The sequence below is a fragment of the Thalassophryne amazonica genome, chromosome 19 (genome assembly GCF_902500255.1).
Source record: "Thalassophryne amazonica chromosome 19, fThaAma1.1, whole genome shotgun sequence".
Classification (NCBI taxonomy): domain Eukaryota; kingdom Metazoa; phylum Chordata; class Actinopteri; order Batrachoidiformes; family Batrachoididae; genus Thalassophryne; species Thalassophryne amazonica.
Window position 1 is genome coordinate 10,587,141 of NC_047121.1, and position 27,479 is coordinate 10,614,619.

Sequence of the window (27,479 nt, forward strand, 5' to 3'; positions counted from 1 at the left end):
TCTGGCTAATCGGTACAAGATCTTTTCTCCGTCCTTAGTGTTTAACTTCATGTACAGCTTGCTATATGTAATTTCCTTAGCCTTTGCAACTTTTCTTTTTGCCTTACTGCCCATAACCTTCTTCTCCCGTCTGCTTTCATCATCTGTCTACTATCCAAATTCTTTATGCCAACCTCTTTTGTCAGTGTTGGCTTTATTTACATAGCACATTTACACAGCCAATGTCCTCCCAAAATGCTTTACAGTAAAATAGGCACAGCAATAAAAAATAATAAAAACAACAATATGGTGGAACAAAACAGATAAAAAACCCAGCAAAAGTGGTTTTACTCAGGCAATGGCCAAGGTGAACAAGTGAGACTTGAGAAGCATTTAAAAATTGGAATGGCTATTTGCAGTCCGCACAGTGAAAGTTAGTGAGTTCCACAGAGTGGGAACTGGGACTGCAAAGGCTCAATCTCCTCTAGTTTTTAAGAAGGATCGAGGAAAGTCCAGAACCATCTGATTCACCGACCTAAGGGCTCGGGAGGGCTGGTGCAATTAAATAAGGTCAGCCAAACAGCCCATTCAGAGACTTAAAAACAAATAATAGAATCTTAAAATCAGTCCTGTACCTAACCAGAAGCCAGTAAAGGGAAGAGAGCACCGGAATTATGTGCTCACGCTTCTTGGTCCCAGTTAGGAGACGAGCTGCTGCATACTGCACAAGCTGCAGTCGGTTAAGTTGTGACTGGTCAATGCCAACATACAAGGAGTTACAGTATTCTAAGTGAGACGTAATAAAGCATCAATCTCTTTTTTCAAGATCTCGAGCTTCGATGAGATTTAACTTTGGATAAAAACCTCAGCTGAAAAAAAGCCAGACTTGACCACTGAGCTAACTTGTTTACTGAATTTAAACGCATCATCAATAATCACACCAAGATTCCGAGCGTGCCTCTTTCCTTGTCTTCCTTCCACTGTCCAGATGTCACACCTAGTACCTTACGAGCCGTCTCCCTCACCACATCTGCAGTACTTTACTGAATCTGCAATGACAGGAAAAATTATCATTAATATTGTCATTATTATTATTATTGTGACAATGATAATGACAATGTGTGAAAATGTCTTCGAAAGTGGACCTTTATTATATGTTTGTGGGGGTGGGGGGACTTTCATCCTGCTAGGTCCTCTGCCTACGCACCTGTGTTGTTTCTGCTGCCAGGAAGAAAACCAACATTGATGAGGAGAAAAACTTGTTTATTTCTGTGTAAAGTGCTCCATGGTGGTCGGTAAGAAGATTCACATGTTTGGCCTTGGAGCTCTGTGTGGTGGAGGAATGTTTGGGAAACTGAACAGCAGAAAGTAACTTCTGGTAAGTAATGCAGAGTCCAGTAAAACGTGTTAATTGCTTCATGTTGCCAGTATGATGGTCTATCCATCATTTCTCTGACTTTTAGCTGTGTGCTGCTCACGCCACACATCAATTAACCAGAGCCAAACCCATATTTACGTAGCTGCTCAGTTATTTTGATGTGAAGCTACAGTTTAAGCTAAAATTCAAATACAATGCAGATTTTTTTGTTTGTTTGTTGAATGAGCAGTGATCGGCTTCATTGGTGTGGGATGAAAATTAACCGGAACGGGGAGCAATAATCAGTCCATCTTCAGGATCGAGGAATGGAAATTCCCCTCTGCTCAGATGCTCTGCTTGCTACTTTGCCATAATTTTCTGTTTGCACTTTGCACTGTTCGCTTTCCTTTCTTGCATACCTGACTTCTGACAAGTTGCCATTTTGAACATTTAGTTTTCTGGATGAGGGGGAGGCCTAGACCATTAGAGGTCAGGACTCAGGGATACCTGACCAAATTCCCCTGTGTAAGCTGCAAAACCTATGAAAAGACATTAAGAAACAATGATCTTTGGGTGAATTTCACATTTTTGGTGCAATGCAGGAGGAACATGAGTGTCCCCTGTAAATAAACCAAACAGACCAAAAGCTAAATTGAACAGAACTCCAAACTTCAGAAAAATCACCATCGTCATTCATTAATGCAGGTATCCACTTTGCAACACTGGAACTTTGATGTTGTAAACTATCTTGGGTGATATAATCACCACTAGTTTAATATGGTTTGACCTGTAGCATGGACTACAGCAACAGAATATCTTTAAGGTAGTAAACAATGATCGTTTTGCTCCTGTGCTTCTGTACTTTGAACTGTTGTGGGCACAAATGCCTGTAATTATGGATTACATGGAATATTACTGCAGGATCACAGAGGTCCACTGAGTCCACCAGCTTACCTTTCTGAACGCTCAATAAAATGAAAAAGAAACACACGGTAATAGAACAAGAGCATGTCACTGGTGTTCTACTTGTGTGATTTTTTTTATGAACTGGTGATTTACCACAGTAAATTCCAATATGCTTGCAAATCATTAAATAGATTGATAGTTAAATCGCTTCTTCTCCAGTACCTCAGGTGTGCATGGACAAAGTCAAGAACAATATGAGACCTTCTCATGATTAATTTGCAAGCAAACGTATGACCATAATGATTTGGTGCAAATACACTGAACACTTTTGCTTTTGCTCCTGTTTTTCAAGAGCTGAACTCAAAGATCTAAAATATTTTATATATACGAAAAAGACCTATTTCTCCCACCTCACAGGTTTGCATATCAAGATGCTGATTAGACAGAATGATTATTGCACAGATGTGCCTTAGGCTGGCTATAATAAAAGGGCACTCTGAAATGTGCAGTCTTGCTTTATCGGGGCGGGGGGGGAGTCAGACAACCAGTCAGTATCTGGTGTGACCACCATTTGCCTCAGGCAGTGCAACACATCTCCTTTGCATAGAGTTGATCAGCAGCCAGACACCATCAGATGTGAGCATTTGCACAAACTGCAATCAGGTCAAGACCCCAATGAGGATGACGAGCATGCAGATGAACGTCCCTGAGATGGTTTCTGACAGTTTGTGCAAAAATTCTTTGGTTCTCCATACCGATTGTTGCAGGCAGCTGTCTGGGTGACTGGTCTTAGATGATCTTGGAGGTGAAGATGGTGGATGTAGAGGTCCTAGGCTGGTGTGGTGACACGTGGTCTGCGGTTGTGAGGCCGGCTGGATGTACTGTCAGATTTAGACAGATTTGTGAACAATATTTGAGAGAAATAGGTCTTTTGTGTATATAGAAAATGTTTTAGATCTTTGAGTCCAGCTCATGAAGAATGGGAGCAAAATGTAAAGTGCTGCGTTCATATTTTTGTTCAGTGTATATTATAGTGATTCCAACTTAATTTACCACAGCAACAAAAAACAGACGGGTATAACACCGCCATCTGGTGGCCAACAATAAGGAATACATTGGAAGAAAATGGAACAAATACAGTTGTATGCAAAGGTTTGGGCACCCCTGATAATTTTCAGGATTTTCCTTTATAAATCATTAGCTGTCTGGATCAGAAATTTCAGTTAAATATATCATATAGCAGAGGAACACACTGATATTTGATAAGTGAAACACAAAATTGGTTTGGTAAGCTCACTGAACCTTGACCTCCTTACACAGGTGAGTCCAACCATGAGAAAGGGTATTTAAGGTGGCCATTTGCAAATGTGTCCCCTCTTTGCATCTCTTCTAATGAGTGGCAACATGGGAGCCTCTAAACAACTCTCAAATGACCTGAAAACAAAGATTGTTCAACATCATGGTTTAGGGGAAGGATACAAAAAGCTATCTCAGAGATTTCAGCTGTCAGTTTCCACTGTGAGGAAATAGAAGACCACAGGCACAGTACTAGTTAAGGCCTGAAGTGGCAGGCCAAGAAAAATCTCAGATAACCTGAAGCGAAGGATGGTGAGAACAGTCATAGTCAACCAACAGACCTGCTCCAAAGACCTACAACATGATCTTGCTGCATATAGTGTCTCAACTTTTCAACTATACAGCGCACTTTGCACAAGGAGATGCTGTATGGGAGAGTAATGCAGAGGAAGACTTTTCTGCATACATACCACAAACAGAGTTGCTTTAGGTATGCTAAAGAACATTTGGACAACCCAGCTTAATTTTGAATAAGGTGTTGTGGACTGATGAAACTAAAATTGAGTTATTTGGACATAACAAGGGGTGGTATGCATGGCTGAAAAAGAACACAGCATTCCAAGCAAAACACTTGCTACCTACAGTAAAATTTGGAGGTGGTTCCATCATGCTGTGGGGTTGTGTGGCCAGTGCAGGTACTAGGAATCTTGTTAAAGTTGAGGATTACATGGATTCCAGTCAATATTAGCAGCTTCTTGAAAACAATGGTCATGAATCAGTGACAAAGTTGAAGTTGTGCCGGGGCTGGATCTTTCAACAAGACACCGAACCTAAACACTACAAAATCTACTAAGGTATTCATGCAGAGGAACGAGTACAATGTTCTGGAATGACCATCTCAGTCCCCAGACCTGAATATTATTGAAGTGTGATTTTAAGTGGGCTGTCCATGCTCGGAAACTAACAAACCTGAGATGTTTTGTATATCCTGTATTTAACCAGGTACATACTGTGTGTGCTCCTCGCTTCACACAGATACTGTGTGTAGAGTGGACTAATCAGGACTCTATAGTTGTTGTCCTCAGCGGCAAAGGTAATCTCTCCCACAAACTTTCCAAATACAGACAGCCAATCAAATGTTTGACTAGAGAGGACAGAACTCTGGATCACTGTTATACAACGATCAACAATGCTTATCATGCCTTCCCACATGCCGCTCTGGGCCACTATAACCATGCCATGGCCTACCTGATTCCTACCTACAGGTACAAACTAAGCTCTGCAAACTTGTAGTGAGGACATCTAAACAGTGGAACAGTGAGGCTGTGGAGGATCTTCAGGCACCTTTAACACCTCACTGAAGACATGCCAGGTGCCAGCATGCTTCAAGGCCTCCACCATTATCCCCATCCCCAAAAAACAAAGAACTACAGGACTTAATGACTACAGATCCGTTGCCCTGACCTCTGTGGTGCTGAAGGCTTTTGAGTGCCTTGTCCTCGAATACCTCAAGGCCATTGCTGACCCACTCCTGGATTCCCTGCAGTTCACCTACAGAGCCAACAGGTGTGTAAATGATGCTGCCAACACGGCCCTTCACTTCATCCTCCAGCATCTGAACTCCCCAGGAACCTACCTCAGGATTCTGTTTGTGGATATATATATATATATATATATATATATATATATATATATATATATATATATATATATATATATATATATATATATATATATAAAATCACCCATAAACGGTGTTTTATTTTGAAAACATGTCCGGTTTCTAACCCGGAAGTAGAGTGAACTATGTGTCATTAACAACAGAGGAAGCAGCAAATGTTAAAATAACAGTTACGGGCTGGTATTGTCATTATTTACTGTATAGTTTAATAAAAATAAGAAAAACGAGTTTGTGAGCAGCTTGTCATCAGCTTTTTACGGTGCAGTAGGATTTACAATCTTATAAACAGGACTGTTAGCCAGCGGGCTAACTGGCTATTTGCTCCGGTCCTAACGGGACGGAATAAAGATGTCCTGCAGCTTGTTGGAGTTTTCTCGGGTTCAAGAGCTGAAAACGGTCAGAGATTACTTGTTCCAGAGCCAGAAAACCGACCCACAAGAGAAAGACCAAACAGGTTGGACACGTCTGCAGCCTGCAGTGTTGAACTAGCTCTTGGGCTAGTTAGAGTTAGCCCCAGTTATTGTTACTCTACGGTCAATATTTGGACATCGACGTTGGTACTTTTGTTCTGTCGCATCACTAGTTACGCAACATTATTGTGGAGTGAAACGGAGGAGTTTCATGAAAAGAACAGATGAAATACCAGGGACTGTTCGCCAAAAACAAAACAACATGAGACTCGAGCCTACATTTGATGTGTTTTTCTCTGCTCCACGTCAACATGAAGCTGTATACGTGCTGATGTCAGACAAAAGTTGCAATATGTAGTTTCGCGGCCACAGAAAGCTAAAAATGTTTCGGAGCTGTCATGGGTGTTTTGATAGCTTCCTTCACTTGTCTCCTTCGTGCACAGCTGCTGAGTTTTTGAGAGCTGTTGACCCCCAGACAAATTCACCATACTGTTTATATTTCTTAATGAATCATGTCATGACATATAAGATATTAAGTGACTTGGAAATGTTTATATGTCCATCCTCTGACTTGTCTTAAAAAAAAAAAACCCTGGCTGTAAAAGTGATGATTTAAAAATTGAGAGACTACCTATATGCTACGCAGTTTTTGCAAATGTGAGCTGTTCCAGAATGGAACCAGGACCTGGACCATATCAGAATTGTGCGATAGGGCAAAACTCCTGGAAGTCTGCTGTAGTGACATGATTTCCAAACATTTGATGTCTTTAAAAACTCAAACTGTAACCTTATTCTATTCTTAACTTGAAACCACTCACTCATCTTCAACCACTTACTCCAATTAAGGGTCATGGGGGGCTGGAGCCTAACCCATTGGGCGTGAGGCAGGGTACACCCTGGACAGGAAGCCAGTCTGTCACAGGGCCACATATAGACAAACAAACACATTCACACCTGCACACACAGCTACAGACAATTTCAAGTTTCCAATCCACTAACCTGCATGTCTTTGGATGTGGGAGGAAGCTGGAGCACCCGAAGAGAACCCACACAAATACGTGGAGAACATGCAAACTCCACACAGAAAGGTCACGTGGGAATTGATCCTGTGACCTTCGTGCTGTGAAGCAGCAGTGTTAACCACTAATCTACTCTGCTGCCCCTAACCGATTTCCTTTAAGGTAAAATTATTTGCAAAGTTACTAAGCAGCTGATTCTGGTTTATAGCCTCATTCCAATACCAAAAGAGTTGCCAGAAATGGCCGTTATGTTCAGGAGTAAAAAGGTGATGGTAGAGGGTTAAATTGGTGGGCTTGAGACCAGCGGATCCTCTGTTCAAATCCCTACAGGCTCTCCTCAGAAATTTATAGCATGATGGTGCTAGAGGTCAGGTCGGGGTGGAGGGATGGTTACTTCCCCACGTTGGGGGGAAGCTCCAGCCTTTTGGCTTTTTTTGAATACCAAATGAAGCCATTTCCTGCAACTTCAGCTTTACATCTTATCTAAAATTACAAACTAAGGCGTTGTCCACACAGAAACATTTACAATCTTCTTATTTGTCTTTTTGAAAAAGTGTTCCAACAACATAGCACAGTTTCCAATGAAAATGGTGTAATACATATGCCAGGACTGTTTGTGGCACTGTAATGCTCCGACAAGAAATGGAGACGTAAGCTCCACACCAAAACAGTTGTTGGTGGTAATGCACTGTGTCAGCTTGCAAAGCACCAATAAATCTGGTAGAAGAAGAAGCATGGACATAGCTATTGTAAAGCTAGACCTTTACACAGCGGCACACTGAGTAAAATAAAGTATTTTAATCTGAGCTGGTGCATGTCCTTTCAGCCGGATTCATCGTCACAGCCTGATGAAAACTGTTATCCACATGAGATGCCCTTGCTTTGGACGATGACACCTGGAAATACTTTAATTCCTTATTGGAGAAATTGTTTGTGAATAAGCACAGTGTTTTTAAAGAAGTCCCTCAGTGTTTGTCTGCTCCGGGTGCGTTTCTCAGCATGAGCCATCTCAGGCTGGATGCCAGCTGAACAGAATCCTTAAATTTTATTTATTTATTTTTAATAATGGCACTGCAGACAAAACCACCTCAGTCCACTTGAATATATAGTTAAAAGTGCTGAATTCAAATCCTCATTCCAATTCCACAAAACCAAAGAGGAACTGATCAAAGGTGCAATAGAAGCCAAGCAGACCCTCAGCAGGGAAGAAACTCAGTGTCTGCTGAATTCTGTAGGTTCTGGACTTCAAGCAGTCATTGACTGTAAAGAACGGACAAGAATTTAGTTTGTGATTGTTTTCCTCCTGTGTTGTAAAGCAAATACTGTAGCTCAGTGGGACAGGAACTGAGCTGTCAGGATGTAGATTTAACACAATAGCATTCATTCATCGACATTTTTGTATGTCGATGAATGAATGCTATTGTTGTGTAACATGTTTGATTTATTGCAGTTTTGTCACTATGACAATGATTTCCTTTGCTCTCCTATTTTATTTCTAGCAGAAAACGAGCTGTCTTGGGACACCTCTGACTGGGAGTCAGCATGGGACAATGATGCCAACAAAGAGGAGGATGGCGCTTCTCCAACCACAGTCTGTCCTTTTCTATTTCACTAATTCTCTAAAATATGTATTTCTGATACAGTATTCAACCACAGGGTTCTTCTGGTTTAGCATTTTTCAACCACAGAAATAAGAGGCAAGTGTCCCATAATTATCCCAGATTGTGTTCTCATCATTTTTTAACAGTATGTGTAGTGGACTTCATATGAAATGAAATGGACATAACTGTTTGAGAGGCAAATGGTAATTTAAAGCTATAGGTCCACGCAAATTTCACTACACTGACAAAATTTTGTTTCTACTGAAATCCAAGCATTATAATATGGGTTTATTTTTAAAATGTCTTGTAAATTACAGCTTATTGTAATGATGAGAACATAATTATCTAGGAGGACTTCCATAACCAATATTTTCTTTTCTTTTTAACACCGTCTGCAGGAGGACGTGCGTGTGCACATGCATGAGCTTTTGAAAAGACCTGATGTTAACTTTGCCCGCAGGTGATGCGCGCACATGTAGCATACACGCTGACAACCGTGAGATGTTTTGTAAATCACTTCAGAGGTGTTATCTTTTTTAAAAAACAGCATTTTTAGTTTTAGAAGTACTTATTTCTCACTAACTTTTACATAGTATATGAGAAACATGTTAGATTTACACAAACACAGCTGTTCTGGAACGTTTTCCACCATGTTGGATGAGGAGCCAGAGAGACCAGGTGGTGCCTCTCTGCTCGGACTAGCTGTCAGCATGTCCTTCCCAGAATCCCTTGCACACATGTGGGGAAGGCACCCATGTGACACTGTCGTGAACTGTTATGGTCTCAACCGTCACTGCTGTAAATAGTTCAAGGCCTTCTGTTCTTTTTAAAATTTACCCTTCAGGGGAAGTTTTTATTAATTTTTTCCTAGACGTAAATTTTGATTGTACTGACAATGTCATATTTTGAATCTCCTATTTAAAGGTAAATAAACAAAATTATAGTGGTGTCAAAGAAAATTCTTTTAATGCCTGAAATGTTAAAAAAGCTTAGTGGCTGTGTACCTTTAAGAAAAGTCAGACAAGGTGTCGTGGATATTTGGCACACAAGTGTGTTCTTATAATGTTTCAAGTTCTTTCAGGTGATATAGTAACATCTGGAATGTGCCAACTTTTCTGCTGTGTTGTATGAATTGTATCTTATAGACAAGGTGTTCTAGTAAACCTATGAAGTCTTTCAATAAAGACTCGTTTTCAGTTCCAGCCAGAAGACACCCTGTTTTTCCATTAAGCATAAATGATTGTTCATGTCTGGAAAGAATTTTCATTGTGTGTTTTGTTGTTGTGTTATTGAATACTTACTGTTTATGTTGGCTGCACAGAGGAAAGACATGGGAGGAAGTGAGTGACCACAAATAGGTGGTAATTCATTTATATATGGTTAGGCACATGGCTTTGTGTACTCTAGATACAGTGATTGATACATATGTAAGAGGGGAGGATGATAGCAAAATGACCCATATTGTAATGATTAATACTCAGGAACCATAACAGATACAGCATTTTGCAGCCCCACATCTGAAAGATAATTGTTTACCATGTGTAGTAGGGTGGTTGAGAAAGGTCCCCAAGCCCCTTATGATATCATTATGATGTCATCAAACATAGGCCCTGACTCCCTTTCTGAGACACTTGCATAGGTAAAAGCAATCAAGAAATCTACTCAATTCCTATCAAATTCAAGTTCAACTACATTTTTCCTGAAAAGATTAATAAGTCAGAGGGCAAAATTAGAGAGCGAACACCAATTAAAATTTAATTTGGATTTAAAATTTCATGCCCGAAACATTGTGTAAAATTGAAAAGAGGTCAGCTTTACAACCCTTATGGTTTTGCAACACGTCAATAGTCATAGTTTAATTCTCTTCTGACTCACTGCTTTTTGTTGTTGTTGTTGTATAGGAAGAAGATGACAGTACTGCCCAGACTGCACCCTGGCTGCAGGACTGCGTGGTGTCCATGTCCTCCTGCGCAGACCTCCTGGTGGTGGCCCGTGAACACAAAGCTGTCTTCCTCTCAGGTCACATATTCAAACATGCACGCATTCGTCTCTCCACAGGGGAGGTATGTACAGTGCATCCGGAAAGTATTCACGGCGCTTCACTTTTTTCCACATTTTATTATGTTACAACCCTATTCAAAAATGGAGTAAATTCTCACAAGACCGCATAATGACAACATGTTAATGACATTTTTTTTTGTAAATTTATTAAAAATAAAAAACTAAGAAATCACATGTACTTAAAGTATTCACACCTTTTGCTCAAGGCAAAGGCTGTGAATATGTATGTATATATGTGATTTCTTAGATTTTTTTTTTTTTTTTTTTGATAAATTTATCAAAATCTAAAAAAAAAAAAACATTTTTCCACATTGTCATTATAGGGTATTATGTGTAGAATTTTGAGGGGAAAAAAAATTGAATTTCATCCATTTTGGAATAGGGCTGTAACATAACAAAATGTGGAACAAGTGAAGCGTTGTGAATACTTTCCGGATGCGCCGTACCGTTGCTAATATTTGTTCGTCTTACAGCAAAGTGGCGAACAGATGACAGTGGCAGAGAGGAAATGACCCTGGCTGTGTCTTGGACCGGAACTCTCTGTACAGATGATGGGTAAGTGAAAAACCACGAGATCTTGAAGAAAGTGATGGAACAGTCTTTGTCAATAGAAGAATTTATTGAGGAAAGAGAAAATATAAAGGGAAAGGTTGCATGGGAGTTGGTTAGGTTGGTTGCATGGGGGTTGGTAAGGTTAGACCTTACTTGTGTGAAGCGCTTTGAGGCAACTTTGTTGTGATTTGGTGCTATATAAATGAAAATAAATTGAAATTGAATTGTAGGAATGAAAATGCATTTCACATAAGGGTTGGACAGTATACACAGTATATAGTCACAGTGGGTATAAACTTGCTCTGTGGTATGGATTTTGTTTATTCTGCACTAACCGGTAGAGCGGGCATCGATGTCAACAGCAGCAGCGAGTCGGCTGGTTCAGGCTGTGCACACGAGTAACCTAAGTTGGTCAAAAAGACAGATGGAACGTGCATTGTATGATATGGGTCAGATTTAAGAAGTCAGACAGCGAGCAGAAAATGATTATTTGTAAACTGTTGGGTGGCCATAGATATAATGTTTTCTATCACCTCAAATCACAACACGTGGAGTGTGAGGAATGCAGAAGAATACATCCACCACAAATGTCAGATAATCTGTCGAGTCGAGATGAGAATAGAAAAACATTCTCTGCAAATCACATCATTTTTGTTTTCACTTTGCGCAACTTTATTTTTGTTATATGTCATGAAAGTGTTTTCAAAGTTTTATGGCCCTTGAGAAATGTTTTTGTAGGTTTTTCTATTTATTTTTCACAAAAAAATGTTCTTAAAATATCTCCGTACTGTGTGAAATATTGTAGTAATACAACAAAGAGTGCACAGTAAATTTTGCTGAGTAAAATTTACTCTGCTGGGATAACATTTGGTCCCACTCTAAGGAGAGTAAAATACACTCTATTATAGAGTGAAATCAGCTCTACAGTCTTGTGAAATCAAGTGTTTCTACTCCAATAAGAGTTGTTTTTCACTGTGCTACAGTATATTTAACTCTGTTTGGACTGGGACCAAATGTTATCCAGCAGAGTAAATTTAACTCTGCAAAATTTACTGTGTGCAGTCATAGCAGTCATTCAGTTCTCACATCAGTGCTTTACCACTTCAGAAGTACCTATATGCAAATTTTAAGAAAAATGAATGTATTGTCAATGCATATTGCTGCTGTACATGCTGCAAATTATAGGAGGGAGAGGCGGAGAGCTGGGGTTGCATTGCTTATTGCTCCCCAGCTCAGTCGCCGTGTGTTGGAGTTCACTCCGGTGAACGAGAGGGTCGTGTCCCTACGCCTTCAGGTCGGGGACAGGTCTCTCACTGTTGTCTTGGCCTATGGGCCGAGCGGCTGTGCAGAGTACCCGACTTTCCTGGAGTCCCTGGGAGGGGTACTAGATAGCGCTCCAACTGGGGACTCCATTGTTCTCCTGGGGGATTTCAACGCCCACGTGGGCGGCAACAGTGAGACCTGGAGGGGGGTGATTGGGAAGCACAGCCTCCCCGATCTGAACCCGAGTGGTGTTCAGTTGTTGGACTTCTGTGCTAGTCACAGTTTGTCCATCACAAACAACATGTTCGAGCACAAGGGTGTCCATAAGTGCACGTGGCACCAGGACTCCCTGAGCCGGAGGTCGATGATCGACTTTGTAGTCGTATCATCTGACCTTCGGCCACGTGTCTCGGACACTCGAGTGAAGAGAGGGGCAGAGCTGTCGACCGATCACCACCTGGTGGTGAGTTGGATACGCTGGGAGGGGAGGAAGCCGGTCAGACCTGGCAGGCCCAAACGTATCGTGAGGGTCTGCTGGGAACGACTGGCGGAACTCTCTGTCAGGGAGGTCTTCAACTCCCACCTCCGGGAGAGCTTCTCCCAGATCCCGGGAGACGTTGGAGACATGGAGTCCAAGTGGATCATGTTCTCCACCTCCATTGTTGATGCGGCCGCTCGTAGCTGTGGTTGCAAGGTCTCTGGTGCCTGTCGCGGCGGCAATCCCCGAACCCGGTGGTGGACACCGGAAGTAAGGGATGCCGTCAAGCTGAAGGAGTAGTCCTACTTATCTTTGTTGGTAGGTGGGACCCCAGAGGCAGCTGACAGGTACCGGCAGGCCAAGTGAGCCGCAGCCCGTGCGGTCGCAGAGGCAAAAACTCAGGTCTGGGAGGAGTTCGGGGAGGCTATGGAGGAGGACTATCAGTTGGCCTCGAAGAGATTCTGGCAAACCGTCCGACGCCTCAGGAGGCGGAAGCAGCTCTCCACCGGCACTGTTTATGGTGCAGGTGGGGAGCTGTTGACCCTGACTGGGGAGGTTGTTGGGCGGTGGAAGGAGTACTTCGAGGATCTCCTTAATCCCATCGTCACGTCTTCCGAAGAGGAAGCAGAGACTGGGGACCCAGAGGCGGACTCATCCATTACCCAGGCAGAAGTCACCGAGGTGGTTAGAAAGCTCCTCGGTGGCAAGGCCGCCCTGAGTACCTTAAGTCTCTGGATGTTGTGGGACTGTCTTGGCTGACACACCTCTGCAACATCGCGTGGCGATCGGGGACAGTGCCTCTGGATTGGCATTCCGGGGTGGTGGTCCTTCTGTTTAAGAAGGGGGACTGGAGGGTGTGTTCCAACTATAGGGGGATCACACTCCTCAGCCTCCCCGGTAAGGTCTATTCCAGAGTACTGGAGAGGAGAATTCGACCGATGGTCGAACCTCGGATTCAGGAGGAGCAGTGTGGTTTTCGTCCTGGTCGCAGCACACTGGACCAGCTCTACACACTCCATCGGGTGCTCGAGGGTTCATGGGAGTTCGCCCAACCAGTCCATATGTGTTTTGTGGATCTGGAGAAGGCGTTCGACCGTGTCCCTCGGGGCACCCTGTGGGGAGTGCTCCGGGAGTACGGGGTCCTTTGCTAAGGGCTATCCGGTCCCTGTACGACCACAGCAGGAGCTTGGTTCGCATTGCCGGTAGTAAGTCAAACCTGTTTCCAGTGCACGTTGGCCTCCGCCAGGGCTGCCCTTTGTCACCGGTTCTGTTCATTATTTTTATGGACAGAATTTCTAGGCGCAGCCAGGGTGTAGAGGGGGTCTGGTTTGGGAACCACAGAATCTCGTCTCTGCTGTTTGCGGACGATGTGGTTCTGTTGGCTTCGTCAAATCAGGACCTTCAGCGTGCACTGGGGCGATTTGCAGCCGAGTGTGAGGCGTCCGGGATGAAAATCAGCACCTCCAAATCCGAGGCCATGGTTCTCTTAATTCTAGAATAGAATTTAAAATTCTTCTTCTTACTTATAAGGTTTTGAATAATCAGATCCCATCTTATCTTAGGGACCTCATAGTACCATATCACCCCAATAGAGCGCTTCGCTCTCAGACTGCAGGCTTACTTGTAGTTCCTAGGGTTTGTAAGAGTAGAATGGGAGGCAGAGCCTTCAGCTTTCAGGCTCCTCTCCTGTGGAACCAGCTCCCAATTCGGATCAGGGAGACAGACACCCTCTCTACTTTTAAGATTAGGCTTAAAACTTTCCTTTTTGCTAAAGCTTATAGTTAGGGCTGGATCAGGTGACCCTGAACCACCCTGAACCTTAGTTATGCTGCTATAGACTTAGACTGCTGGGGGGTTCCCATGATGCTATGAGTGTTTCTTTCTCTTTTTGCTCTGTATGCACCACTCTGCATTTAATCATTAGTGATTGATCTCTGCTCCCCTCCACAGCATGTCTTTTTCCTGGTTCTCTCCCTCAGCCCCAACCAGTCCCAGCAGAAGACTGCCCCTCCCTGAGCCTGGTTCTGCTGGAGGTTTCTTCCTGTTAAAAGGGAGTTTTTCCTTCCCACTGTTGCCAAGTGCTTGCTCACAGGGGGTCGTTTTGACCGTTGGGGTTTTTCCGTAATTATTGTATGGCTTTGCCTTACAATATAAAGCGCCTTGGGGCAACTGTTTGTTGTGATTTGGCGCTATATAAATAAAATTGATTTGATTTGATTTGATTTCTCGACCGGAAAAAGGTGCTTTGCCCTCTTCAGGTCGGTGGAGTGTCCTTGCCTCAAGTGGAGGAGTTTAAGTATCTCGGGGTCTTGTTCACGAGTGAGGGATGGATGGAGCGTGAGATCGATAGACGGATTGGGGCAGCGTCTGCAGTGATGCAGTCACTGTGTCGGGCCGTCGTGGTGAAGAGAGAGCTGAGTAGGGGTGCAAAGCTCTCGATTTACCGATAGATCTACGTTCCGATCCTCACCTATGGTCATGAGATTTGGCTCATGACCGAAAGAACGAGATCGCGGGTACAAGCAGCTGAGATGAGTTTCCTCCGCAGGGTGGCTGGGCACTCCCTTAGAGATAGGGTGAGGAGCTCGGTCACTCGGGAGGAGCTCGGAGTCGAGCCGCTGCTCCTCCACGTCGAAAGGAGTCAGTTGAGGTGGCTCGGGCATCTTTTCCGGATGCCCCCTGGACGCCTCGCTGGAGAGGTGTTCTGGGCACGTCCCATTGGGATGAGGCCCCAGGGAAGACCCAGGACACGCTGGAAGGATTACATCTCTCGGCTGGCTTGGGAACGCCTTGGGGTTCCCCCGGAGGAGCTGGGGGAGGTGTGTGGATTGGGAAGTCTGGGCGACTCTGCTTGAGCTGCTGCCCCCGCGACCCAACTCCGGATAAAGCGGAAGAAAATGGATGGATGGATGGATGGATGGATAGATATAAATTTTAGGCCATTGTGTCCTGTCATAAATACACATACTAGCAAAGATAACTGCACAAGATTATGGATTGGCGCCCCTTCACTGGGTAAAGGAATGGTTGATGGTGATTGTATGGTACATGAGCACATTATTGATGAGGGACTGAAACATGTAAAATTAATTATGTCATTCTGCTTGACTGTCCAGGGAGTGTGTTACCAGCTCCATCTGTATACCTTTGGCAAGCCAAAAGAGGTAAGAATTATTTGTGGTTTTAAAGTGTAGAGTGTTTTTGTGCATGTATAAGAATGATGACAGCTGTTTTCACATGTCTGAATGTTTCCGTAGGAGTTCCACAGGGCGGCCTGATTGGACATGTGTGGTTGTGGGTTTCACCTCTGGTTATGTGCGCTTCTACACAGAGGTACTGCACTAACCAGCCTACAGTACTGTCTCATTTCTCACAGACATTACAACACTCATATTTTATCTTGAACACAGACTGAATCTGGATTTTTTTTCTTCTGTAATTTCATTGATTCAGAATCAGTTGAATTTGCTTTTACAGCTTCAAACCACAATGTAAGTCACTCCAATGCACGACACATGAGTAAGGTTTAACCTTCACCCACCCCATGTGCAAGCATATTGACAACAGTGGTAAAGAGGCATTTTTATATATAGAGAGAGCGTCCCGAAAGTATTTGCAGCGCTTTACTTTTTCCACATTTTGTTATGTTACAGCCTTATTCCAAAATGGAGTAAATTAATTTTTCCCCTCAAAATTCTACTCACAACACCCCATAATGGCAAATTTTTACAAATTTATTAAAAATAAAAAACTAAATGTGATGGACACTGTACAGAGTCCAGTTGTCAGAATAACCAAAGGCTCAAAAGACAAGAAGTAAAGAGCAGAGTCTCAGTAAAGCAAACTCCAGTTCATCCTATTGTGTCCTTAGCTCCAAAAACAATTCTGTTGAAAACCAAGGACATGGGTCAAATCCTTTGTGTCATTCAGATGGCAGAAATATAAATCTGAATCCTTGTATGTTGTCAGAACGGCGTTCTGCTCCTGGCCCAGCTGCTGCATGAGGACCCGGTACTGAGGCTCAAGTGCCGCACGTATGAGATCCCCCGCCATCCAGGAGTAACTGAGCAAGTAATGGGCACAACCTCCACTCCTGTCAAAACCATTAATGGCATTTATGTTCACCATTTAACAAAGGATTTTTGGTCTATGTGTCATCAGCACGAGGAGCTGAGTATCCTCTATCCTGCTGCTCTGGTCACCATCGATGGCTTCAGCCTCTTTCAGTCTCTGCGTGCCTGCAGGAATCAGGTGGCAAGAGGTAGAGCTACGTCTGCGACTGTGTGTGTGTGTGAGGCAGTGGTCTTCATGTTTTCCATCTGTCCCTGCTCAGCTTGCATCTGATGAGCCGAGTCTGCTGTCTGCCAGCACTTGACTGGCTGAATACACCTGATATAGTTAATTCACAGTATGTAGAGCAGGTCAGGAAGATATTAGGCAGGACCATGATCTCCAAGAGCAGTGTTGGTGACGAGTGCACAGAGGACTAGTCACATGTACATGCTTATGCTTCTACAACCCCTGGCAAAAATTATGGAATCACCGGCCCCGGAGGATGTTCATTCAGTTGTTTAATTTTGTAGAAAAAAAGCAGATCACAGACATTGACACAAAACTAAAGTCATTTCAAATGGCAACTTTCTGGCTTTAAGAAACACTATAAGAAATCAAGAAAAAAATTGTGGCAGTCAGTAACGGTTACTTATTTAGACCAAGCAGAGGGAAAAAAATATGGACTCACTCAATTCTGAGGAATAAATTATGGAATCACCCTGTAAATTTTCATCCACAAAACTAACACCTGCATCAAATCAGATCTGCTCGTTAGTCTGCATCTAAAAAGGAGTGATCACACCTTGGAGAGCTGTTGCACCAAGTGATCTGACATGAATCATGGCTCCAACACGAGAGATGTCAATTGAAACAAAGGAGAGGATTATCAAACTCTTAAAAGAGGGTAAATCATCACGCAATGTTGCAAAAGATGTTGGTTGTTCACAGTCAGCTGTGTCTAAACTCTGGACCAAATACAAACAACATGGGAAAGTTGTTAAAGGCAAACATACTGGTAGACCAAGGAAGACATCAAAGTGTCAAGACAGAAAACTTAAAGCAATATGTCTCAAAAATCGAAAATGCACAACAAAACAAATGAGGAATGAATGGGAGGAAACTGGAGTCAACGTCTGTGACCGAACTGTAAGAAACCGCCTAAAGGAAATGGGATTTACATACAGAAAAGCTAAATGAAAGCCATCATTAACACCTAAACAGAAAAAAACAAGGTTACAATGGGCTAAGGAAAAGCAATCGTGGACTGTGGATGACTGGATGAAAGTCATATTCAGTGATGAATCTCGAATCTGCATTGGGCAAGGTGATGATGCTGGAACTTTTGTTTGGTGCCGTTCCAATGAGATTTATAAATATGACTGCCTGAAGAGAACATGTAAATTTCCACAGTTATTGATGATATGGGGCTGCATGTCAGGTAAAGGCACTGGGGAGATGGCTGTCATTACATCATCAATAAATGCACAAGTTTACATTGATATTTTGGTCACATTACTTATCCCATCAATTGAAAGGATGTTTGGGGATGAAGAAATCATTTCTCAAGATGATAATACATCTTGCCATAGAGCAAAAACTGTGAAAACATTCCTTGCAAAAAGACACATAGGGTCAGTGTCATGGCCTGCAAATAGACCGGATCTTAATCCAATTGAAAATCGTTGGTGGAAGTTGAAGAAAATGGTCCATGACAAGGCTCCAACCTGCAAAGTTGATCTGGCAACAGCAATCAGAGAAAGTTGGAGCCAGATTGATGAAGAGTACTGTTTGTCACTCATTAAGTCCATGCCTCAGAGACTGCAAGCTGTTATAAAAGCCAGAGGTGGTGCAACACAATACTAGTGATGTGTTGGAGCATTCTTTTGTTTTTCATGATTCCATAATTTTTTCCTCAGAATTGAGTGATTCCATATTTTTTCCCTCTGCTTGGTCTAAAAAAGTAACTGTTACTGACTGCCACAATTTTTTTTCCTGATTTCTTATAGTATTTCTTAAAGCCAGAAAGTTGCCATTTGAAATGACTTTAGTGTTGTGTCATGTCTGTGATCTGCTTTTTTTCTACAAAATTAAACAACTGAATGAACATCCTCCGAGGCCGGTGATTCCATCATTTTTGACAGGGGTTATATTTCAGTTACATAGTTGTAACATTTAGCCTGTTGACAGAAAATGTCATTAAAAGTCAGTCATTGTCAGCATAGTGGTTTGCACTGGTGCCTCACAGCAACAAGGTTGTTGGTTTGCTTCCCACCCTTTCTATTTGGAGTTTGTATGTTCTCCCCATGTCAGCGTGGGTTCCCCGTCTGTCCACTGTTCCTAGTTTTTTCTTCTTCTTCGGGCAGTGACACTGTTTGTGTTGTTATCAAAAGCAGCGCCATTCCAGTAGTTACAAGCAACCAGTCAATTACAAAACTGGACATCGGAAAATCCAGTTCTTCCTTTTATTTCATGATCATCCAGTTGTAGTATTTCACTACACGACATCGACCTCTCTCTTTGTTGTGTGCATCCAGCGACAGCAGCAGGCAGTGACATGATCCAGCCGCCTCCACTGGCCTATAAGAAATGGGGTCTGCAGGAGATGGACACCACTGTGGACCACTGCAGTGTGGGTGAGTTATGGTGAGAATAGCACAATCTATGTGGCGAAATCCACTGGAATCTAGCTCAGATTTTCCAAAATAAAAATAACGAGAATATATTTTACGAAATTTATTAAATTAGTGAAGTATATAAAACGTCCCAATTAACAATAGCTAACTATTTTAGTAGAGTTCTTCAGCCATCATATTTATGAAATATAACTTGTGAAATAAAATATACTTTATTTTGGGTTGGGTATTGATAATCGGTTCTTTTCAAGAATCTTTAAGAAATGATTCGATCCACTGACATCGATAGCCTTTTTGCTTAGCGATTCCCTTATTGGTCCTTCAGAGTGGCTGTTGTTTTTGAGGGTGTTTGTCGGGAAAATGATCATTTCTCTACATTGATCACAGACCCACTGCAGGGTCTGTGATCAGCCGCTTCTGCAGGAGCTGTGCTTGAAGCTAGAAGCAACGAAGCAGTGCTTCGACACGCTGCTTCATTGGTTCTCTGCTTCACAGCTTTTCAGAAGCAGCAACTCCGCTTCTTCACCCCTCTCAAAGCCATTAAAAGATGTCAATCGTGAGTTACTTTTGTGTGGATTAAAGTCATTAACTAACTAAGTCTTGTCTTCTTGCGGGCAAGAAACGAGAATGGTCCTCCATGCTGTTTGTATCGCTCCAAACTCTGCGCCGCTCTCTGCCGAGTCAAGTTAAAAAGTTCGAGTCCATTCGGAATGAATAACACTATGTAACAAATTTTTATTTTTGTTTTGTTCCTGGGTACACAGTGTGTTTTTCTAACCTGTTATGCCTTAAATAAATAGAAAATAGCTGTTATTCCACAGAAACTTTGCTTCTTTGATCAGGACAATGATATTTTAACATTTGTCTGTTTTCAAGAATATTCTCGATTGGCCTTCACTACTACTGAGTAGTCTTCTAGAATATTCTTTAACTGCTAGAACTGTCCAGAATTTTCTAGAAGTTTCCAGAATTATCTAGAAATTTCAAGAAACTTTTAGAACTTTCTAGAACGTAAAAAAAATAAAATAAAATCAAAGTTTGTGCTGAATGTAGTCATTTTTCCATAGACTTTAGACATAAGCAGTTGAAATATAACACTTAGAAGCCAGGAACAAAAATTGTGTTACATAGTGTAATTTCAAAGTAAATCGCCGTTTAAAATCAAGTGGCACCTCTTTCCAAACGTTGTAACACAGACAACTAACCAAAAATTTTTTTCTCCCAAAATGAGACGTCGTTTGTGTTTTATCAAATCAAATCAAACAATTTTATTTATATAGCACCAAATCACAACAAACAGTTGCCCCAAGGCGCTTTATATTGTAAGGCAAAAGCCATACAATAATTACAGAAAAACCCCAACGGTCAAAACGACCCCCTATGAGCAAGCACTTGGCGACAGTGGGAAGGAAAGGTTTTATGAATTACATCCTGATGTGCAGCACAGTGGCTATGGAGCATCCAATGACCAATCTCATATTTATTTACTTTAAGACTCAATAAAATGTTGTTGACATTGAAAACCTGTGAAGCTTCTTTTAGTACACAGAAAATTCACAGGAGGTATTGATAAAGGAATCTGATCGATACGGGGAATTGCTAATGAATGAATGAATGAATGATACAACAACATTTGATACAACAACAATTACAAGATAGATCAGTAAAGACAACAACAAAAAAGTTCCTACTGTGTACCCAACATGTCCGAAAAGGGGTAGGGTGAAGCATCAGCTTATTTATCCCTACCCCTTCTTCCCCACAACCAGTAATACCCTTTGCCACATATACACATAGATTCCTACACACCTAAACTGATATCAATATATATATATCAACATATATATACATATATACATACACATACCTACTTACATACAAAATACTATATATTTACAAGCCGAAGCAAAAAACAAAAACACCCTAACCCTCATTACCCTTCCTCCTCCCTATACCTAGAAAAAAACATATTTTTGTACCGCTGTTTGAACTGGTTCATGCTTGGACATTGCTTGAGCCCCACTCCCAATCTGTTCCACATCCTCACCCCACAGACAGAAATACAGAAACCTTTTAATGTTGTTCGTGCCCACATTAAATCGGTGTGTAACTTTGCAAAAACAATGTCGGACTCTGTAGTTTTCTCTGGGCCCCTCCCCAATCAGACCGGGAGTGACATGTTTAGCCGCATGTTCTCCTTGAATTGCTGGCTATCTGAGTGGTGTCCAAAAAATGAGGTGGGCTTCATAGATAATTGGCAAAGCTTCTGGGGAAAACCTGGTCTTGTTAGGAGAGGCGGCATCCATCCCACTTTGGATGGAGCAGCTCTCATTTCTAGAAATCTGGCCAATTTTCTTAAATCCTCCAAACCGTGACTATCCAGGGTTGGGACCAGGAAGCAGAGTTGTAGTCTTACACACCTCTCTGCAGCTTCTCTCCCCCTGCCATCCCCTCATTACCCCATCCCCGTAGAGACGGTGCCTGCTCCCAGACTACCAATAACCAGCAAAAATCTATTTAAGCATAAAAATTAAAAAAGAAAAAATAATATAGCACCTTCAATTGCACCACAGACTAAAACAGTTAAATGTGGTCTATTAAACATTAGGTCTCTCTCTTCTAAGTCCCTGTTGGTAAATGATATAATAATTGATCAACATATTGATTTATTCTGCCTAACAGAAACCTGGTTACAGCAGGATGAATATGTTAGTTTAAATGAGTCAACACCCCCGAGTCACACTAACTGTCAGAATGCTCGTAGCACGGGCCGGGGCGGAGGATTAGCAGCAATCTTCCATCCCAGCTTATTAATTAATCAAAAACCCAGACAGAGCTTTAATTCATTTGAAAGCTTGTCTCTTAGTCTTGTCCATCCAAATTGGAAGTCCCAAAAACCAGTTTTATTTGTTATTATCTATCGTCCACCTGGTCGTTACTGTGAGTTTCTCTGTGAATTTTCAGACCTTTTGTCTGACTTAGTGCTTAGCTCAGATAAGATAATTATAGTGGGCGATTTTAACATCCACACAGATGCTGAGAATGACAGCCTCAACACTGCATTTAATCTATTATTAGACTCTATTGGCTTTGCTCAAAAAGTAAATGAGTCCACCCACCACTTTAATCATATCTTAGATCTTGTTCTGACTTATGGTATGGAAATAGAAGACTTAACAGTATTCCCTGAAAACTCCCTTCTGTCTGATCATTTCTTAATAACATTTACATTTACTCTGATGGACTACCCAGCAGTGGGGAATAAGTTTCATTACACTAGAAGTCTTTCAGAAAGCGCTGTAACTAGGTTTAAGGATATGATTCCTTCTTTATGTTCTCTAATGCCATATACCAACACAGTGCAGAGTAGCTACCTAAACTCTGTAAGGGAGATAGAGTATCTCGTCAATAGTTTTACATCCTCATTGAAGACAACTTTGGATGCTGTAGCTCCTCTGAAAAAGAGAGCTTTAAATCAGAAGTGTCTGACTCCGTGGTATAACTCACAAACTCGTAGCTTAAAGCAGATAACCCGTAAGTTGGAGAGGAAATGGCGTCTCACTAATTTAGAAGATCTTCACTTAGCCTGGAAAAAGAGTCTGTTGCTCTATAAAAAAGCCCTCCATAAAGCTAGGACATCTTTCTACTCATCACTAATTGAAGAAAATAAGAACAACCCCAGGTTTCTTTTCAGCACTGTAGCCAGGCTGACAAAGAGTCAGAGCTCTATTGAGCTGAGTATTCCATTAACTTTAACTAGTAATGACTTCATGACTTTCTTTGCTAACAAAATTTTAACTATTAGAGAAAAAATTACTCATAACCATCCCAAAGACGTATCGTTATCTTTGGTTGCTTTCAGTGATGCCGGTATTTGTTTAGACTCTTTCTCTCCGATTGTTCTGTCTGAGTTATTTTCATTAGTTACTTCATCCAAACCATCAACATGTTTATTAGACCCCATTCCTACCAGGCTGCTCAAGGAAGCCCTACCATTATTTAATGCTTCGATCTTAAATATGATCAATCTATCTTTGTTAGTTGGCTATGTACCACAGGCTTTTAAGGTGGCAGTAATTAAACCATTACTTAAAAAGCCATCACTTGACCCAGCTATCTTAGCTAATTATAGGCCAATCTCCAACCTTCCTTTTCTCTCAAAAATTCTTGAAAGGGTAGTTGTAAAACAGCTAACTGATCATCTGCAGAGGAATGGTCTATTTGAAGAGTTTCAGTCAGGTTTTAGAATTCATCATAGTACAGAAACAGCATTAGTGAAGGTTACAAATGATCTTCTTATGGCCTTGGACAGTGGACTCATCTCTGTGCTTGTTCTGTTAGACCTCAGTGCTGCTTTTGATACTGTTGACCATAAAATTTTATTACAGAGATTAGAGCATGCCATAGGTATTAAAGGCACTGCGCTGCGGTGGTTTGAATCATATTTGTCTAATAGATTACAATTTGTTCATGTAAATGGGGAATCTTCTTCACAGACTAAAGTTAATTATGGAGTTCCACAAGGTTCTGTGCTAGGACCAGTTTTATTCACTTTATACATGCTTCCCTTAGGCAGTATTATTAGACGGTATTGCTTAAATTTTCATTGTTACGCAGATGATACCCAGCTTTATCTATCCATGAAGCCAGAGGACACACACCAATTAGCTAAACTGCAGGATTGTCTTACAGACATAAAGACATGGATGACCTCTAATTTCCTGCTTTTAAACTCAGATAAAACTGAAGTTATTGTACTTGGCCCCACAAATCTTAGAAACATGGTGTCTAACCAGATCCTTACTCTGGATGGCATTACCCTGACCTCTAGTAATACTGTGAGAAATCTTGGAGTCATTTTTGATCAGGATATGTCATTCAAAGCGCATATTAAACAAATATGTAGGACTGCTTTTTTGCATTTACGCAATATCTCTAAAATCAGAAAGGTCTTGTCTCAGAGTGATGCTGAAAAACTAATTCATGCATTTATTTCCTCTAGGCTGGACTATTGTAATTCATTATTATCAGGTTGTCCTAAAAGTTCCCTAAAAAGCCTTCAGTTAATTCAAAATGCTGCAGCTAGAGTACTGACGGGGACTAGAAGGAGAGAGCATATCTCACCCATATTGGCCTCTCTTCATTGGCTTCCTGTTAATTCTAGAATAGAATTTAAAATTCTTCTTCTTACTTATAAGGTTTTGAATAATCAGGTCCCATCTTATCTTAGGGACCTCGTAGTACCATATCACCCCAATAGAGCGCTTCGCTCTCAGACTGCAGGCTTACTTGTAGTTCCTAGGGTTTGTAAGAGTAGAATGGGAGGCAGAGCCTTCAGCTTTCAGGCTCCTCTCCTGTGGAACCAGCTCCCAATTCAGATCAGGGAGACAGACACCCTCTCTACTTTTAAGATTAGGCTTAAAACTTTCCTTTTTGCTAAAGCTTATAGTTAGGGCTGGATCAGGTGACCCTGAACCATCCCTTAGTTATGCTGCTATAGACGTAGACTGCTGGGGGGTTCCCATGATGCACTGTTTCTTTCTCTTTTTGCTCTGTATGCACCACTCTGCATTTAATCATTAGTGATCGATCTCTGCTCCCCTCCACAGCATGTCTTTTTCCTGGTTCTCTCCCTCAGCCCCAACCAGTCCCAGCAGAAGACTGCCCCTCCCTGAGCCTGGTTCTGCTGGAGGTTTCTTCCTGTTAAAAGGGAGTTTTTCCTTCCCACTGTAGCCAAGTGCTTGCTCACAGGGGGTCGTTTTGACCGTTGGGGTTTTACATAATTATTGTATGGCCTTGCCTTACAATATAAAGCGCCTTGGGGCAACTGTTTGTTGTGATTTGGCGCTATATAAAAAAATTGATTGATTGATTGATTGATTGATGCTTTAAATTAAATTTCCCCCTCAGACTGCAATCCCCTGATCTGTTAAAAAACATATTTTTAATATTTGCTGGAAGTAAATTGTTTATTGCTTTATACACGATTTGTACTGTTTGGAAATGAACCAAGTCTGTGAATTTTAAGAATTTGGATTGTAAAAATAGTGGATTTGTATGATCTCTATAGCCAGTATTATGAATAATTCTTATAGCTCTTTTCTGCATTACTGATAGTGATTGTGTTGTACCTTTATAAGTATTACCCCATACCTCTGCACAGTACTGTAAATATGGTAAAACCAGTGAGCAGTAAAGAATGCGGAGTGAGTTGTGGTCCAGAATATGTTTCGCTTTGTTTAGAACTGAAATGCTTCTTGACAGTTTACTTTGTATATGTTTTATATGAGTCTTCCAGTTTATCTTATCATCTATTATCACCCCCAGAAACTTATTTTAATGTACCTTTTCAATATCTACCCCCTCGACTTGTAACTGAACCTGTATGTCTGTATTACAATAGCCAAATAACATGTATTTTGTTTTACTTAAGTTTAATGATAATTTGTTTCTGTCAAACCATATTTTCAATTTTCCCATTTCTATACTGATCCTCCTCAGTAACTCCTGCAAATCCCCCCCTGAACAAAAAATGCTTGTGTCATCTGCAAATAATACTAATTTTAATATTTTGGAAACATTGACAATATCATTTATATAAATTAGAAACAGTTTTGGACCCAATACTGACCCCTGTGGGACGCCACAAGCATTGTCCAGGCATGATGATATATATTCCCCCAACTTCACAAACTGTTTTCTGTTACTTAAGTAGCTACCCAGTGCAACACCAACCCCCTAATCCCATACTGTTCAAGTTTAGTGATTAATATGTCATGATTGATTGTATCAAAAGCCTTTTTAAGGTCTATAAATATTCCAACTGAATGTAATTTGTGGTCTATGGCGTTTGTAATCTCCTCAACTGATTCTATTAATGCAAGTGATGTTGAACTATGTGCTCTGAATCCATATTGACTATCAGTAAGTAATTTATGTTTATTTACGAATTTGTCTAATCTATTATTGAATAACTTTTCTAATAATTTGGAGAATTGTGGAAGCAAAGAAACAGGTCTATAATTTGTGAAGTGGTGTCTATCCCCAGTCTTATACAGCGGCACAACCTTAGCTATTTTCATTTGATTGGGAAATTTACCGGTTTGAAATGATAAGTTACAGATGTATGTTAATGGTTCTACAATCCATTCAATGACCTGTTTTACCACCACCATATCAATTTCATTTAAATCGGTAGATGTTTTATATTTACAATTATTCACAATGTCTGTAATTTCTTTTCCATCCACTGCTGTGAGGAACATTGAACAGGGATTTCTTTCTATGAGATTATTATCCCAATCCTCAGGTTGGGAATTGGGAATTTTTTCTGCCAAGCTTGGTCCAATATTTACAAAAAAATTATTAAAACCGTTGACTACCTCATCCTTATTTTCCTTCTTGACATTATTATCAATGAAATACTGAGGGTAACTCTGTTTTTTATTACCATTTTTGATAATGCTATTTAATATATCCCATATTCCTTTAATATTGTTTTTGTTATTATATAATATGTTACTATAATATTCCTTCCTACATACCCGTATAATATTAGTTAATCTATTTTTGTATTTCTTATATCTATTTTCTGCCTCTTTAGTCTTTAGTTTTATGAATTCTCTATACAGTGTATTTTTCTTATTACATGCATTTCGTAACCCTTTCGTCATCCATGGTCGAGCTTGGATTTTTTGTTTTCTGTAGTCTTGTTTAATTGGACAATTTTTATCATATAATGATGTAAATATTTGTAAAAAAGTTTAATATGCCTTATCAACATCACTTTCACTGTATACCTTTTCCCAGTTTTGCTCCTGTAAATCCTTCTTTAGTGTGTTCACGTTTTCCTCTGTCCGCACTCGCCTGTATTTTATTTTCTCCTCTGGCTGATTCCGCCGATGGTTTCTATTATAAACGATGAAAACTGGTAGATGATCACTAATGTCATTGATTAATAATCCACTCACAGTGTTATTCTCAATATCATTGCTGAATATATTATCAATTAAGGTGGCACTATGGGATGTAATTCTGCTTGGCCTGGTGATTTTTGGATATAAACTCATACTGTACATTATACTGATAAATTCATCTGTTATTTATTATTATTTGGATTGAGCAGATCAATATTTAAGTCACCACAAATGAACACAGTTTTTTGATTAGTTTTTGAGAACATTTTTCCCA

The 27,479-nt window shown here is 41.1% G+C and overlaps 1 protein-coding gene across 2 annotated transcripts in view; it reads left to right on the top strand.

Moving 5' to 3' along the window:
* The first annotated feature begins 5,324 nt into the window (after positions 1-5,324).
* rab3gap2 (RAB3 GTPase activating protein subunit 2 (non-catalytic)) overlaps positions 5,325-27,479 on the top strand; it is a 91,726-nt gene continuing 69,571 nt past the window's right edge. The window contains exons 1-9 of one of the 2 annotated variants that reach the window (XM_034195353.1): positions 5,325-5,673; positions 8,148-8,239; positions 10,151-10,268; positions 10,784-10,865; positions 15,720-15,767; positions 15,861-15,936; positions 16,573-16,674; positions 16,765-16,864; positions 19,191-19,289. In XM_034195353.1, the coding sequence (XP_034051244.1) occupies positions 5,568-5,673; positions 8,148-8,239; positions 10,151-10,268; positions 10,784-10,865; positions 15,720-15,767; positions 15,861-15,936; positions 16,573-16,674; positions 16,765-16,864; positions 19,191-19,289 (823 nt within the window). In that variant the 5' untranslated portion in view covers positions 5,325-5,567. The remainder of the gene's footprint in view (positions 5,674-8,147; positions 8,240-10,150; positions 10,269-10,783; positions 10,866-15,719; positions 15,768-15,860; positions 15,937-16,572; positions 16,675-16,764; positions 16,865-19,190; positions 19,290-27,479) is intronic. The other variant, XM_034195354.1, reaches the window with a different exon arrangement.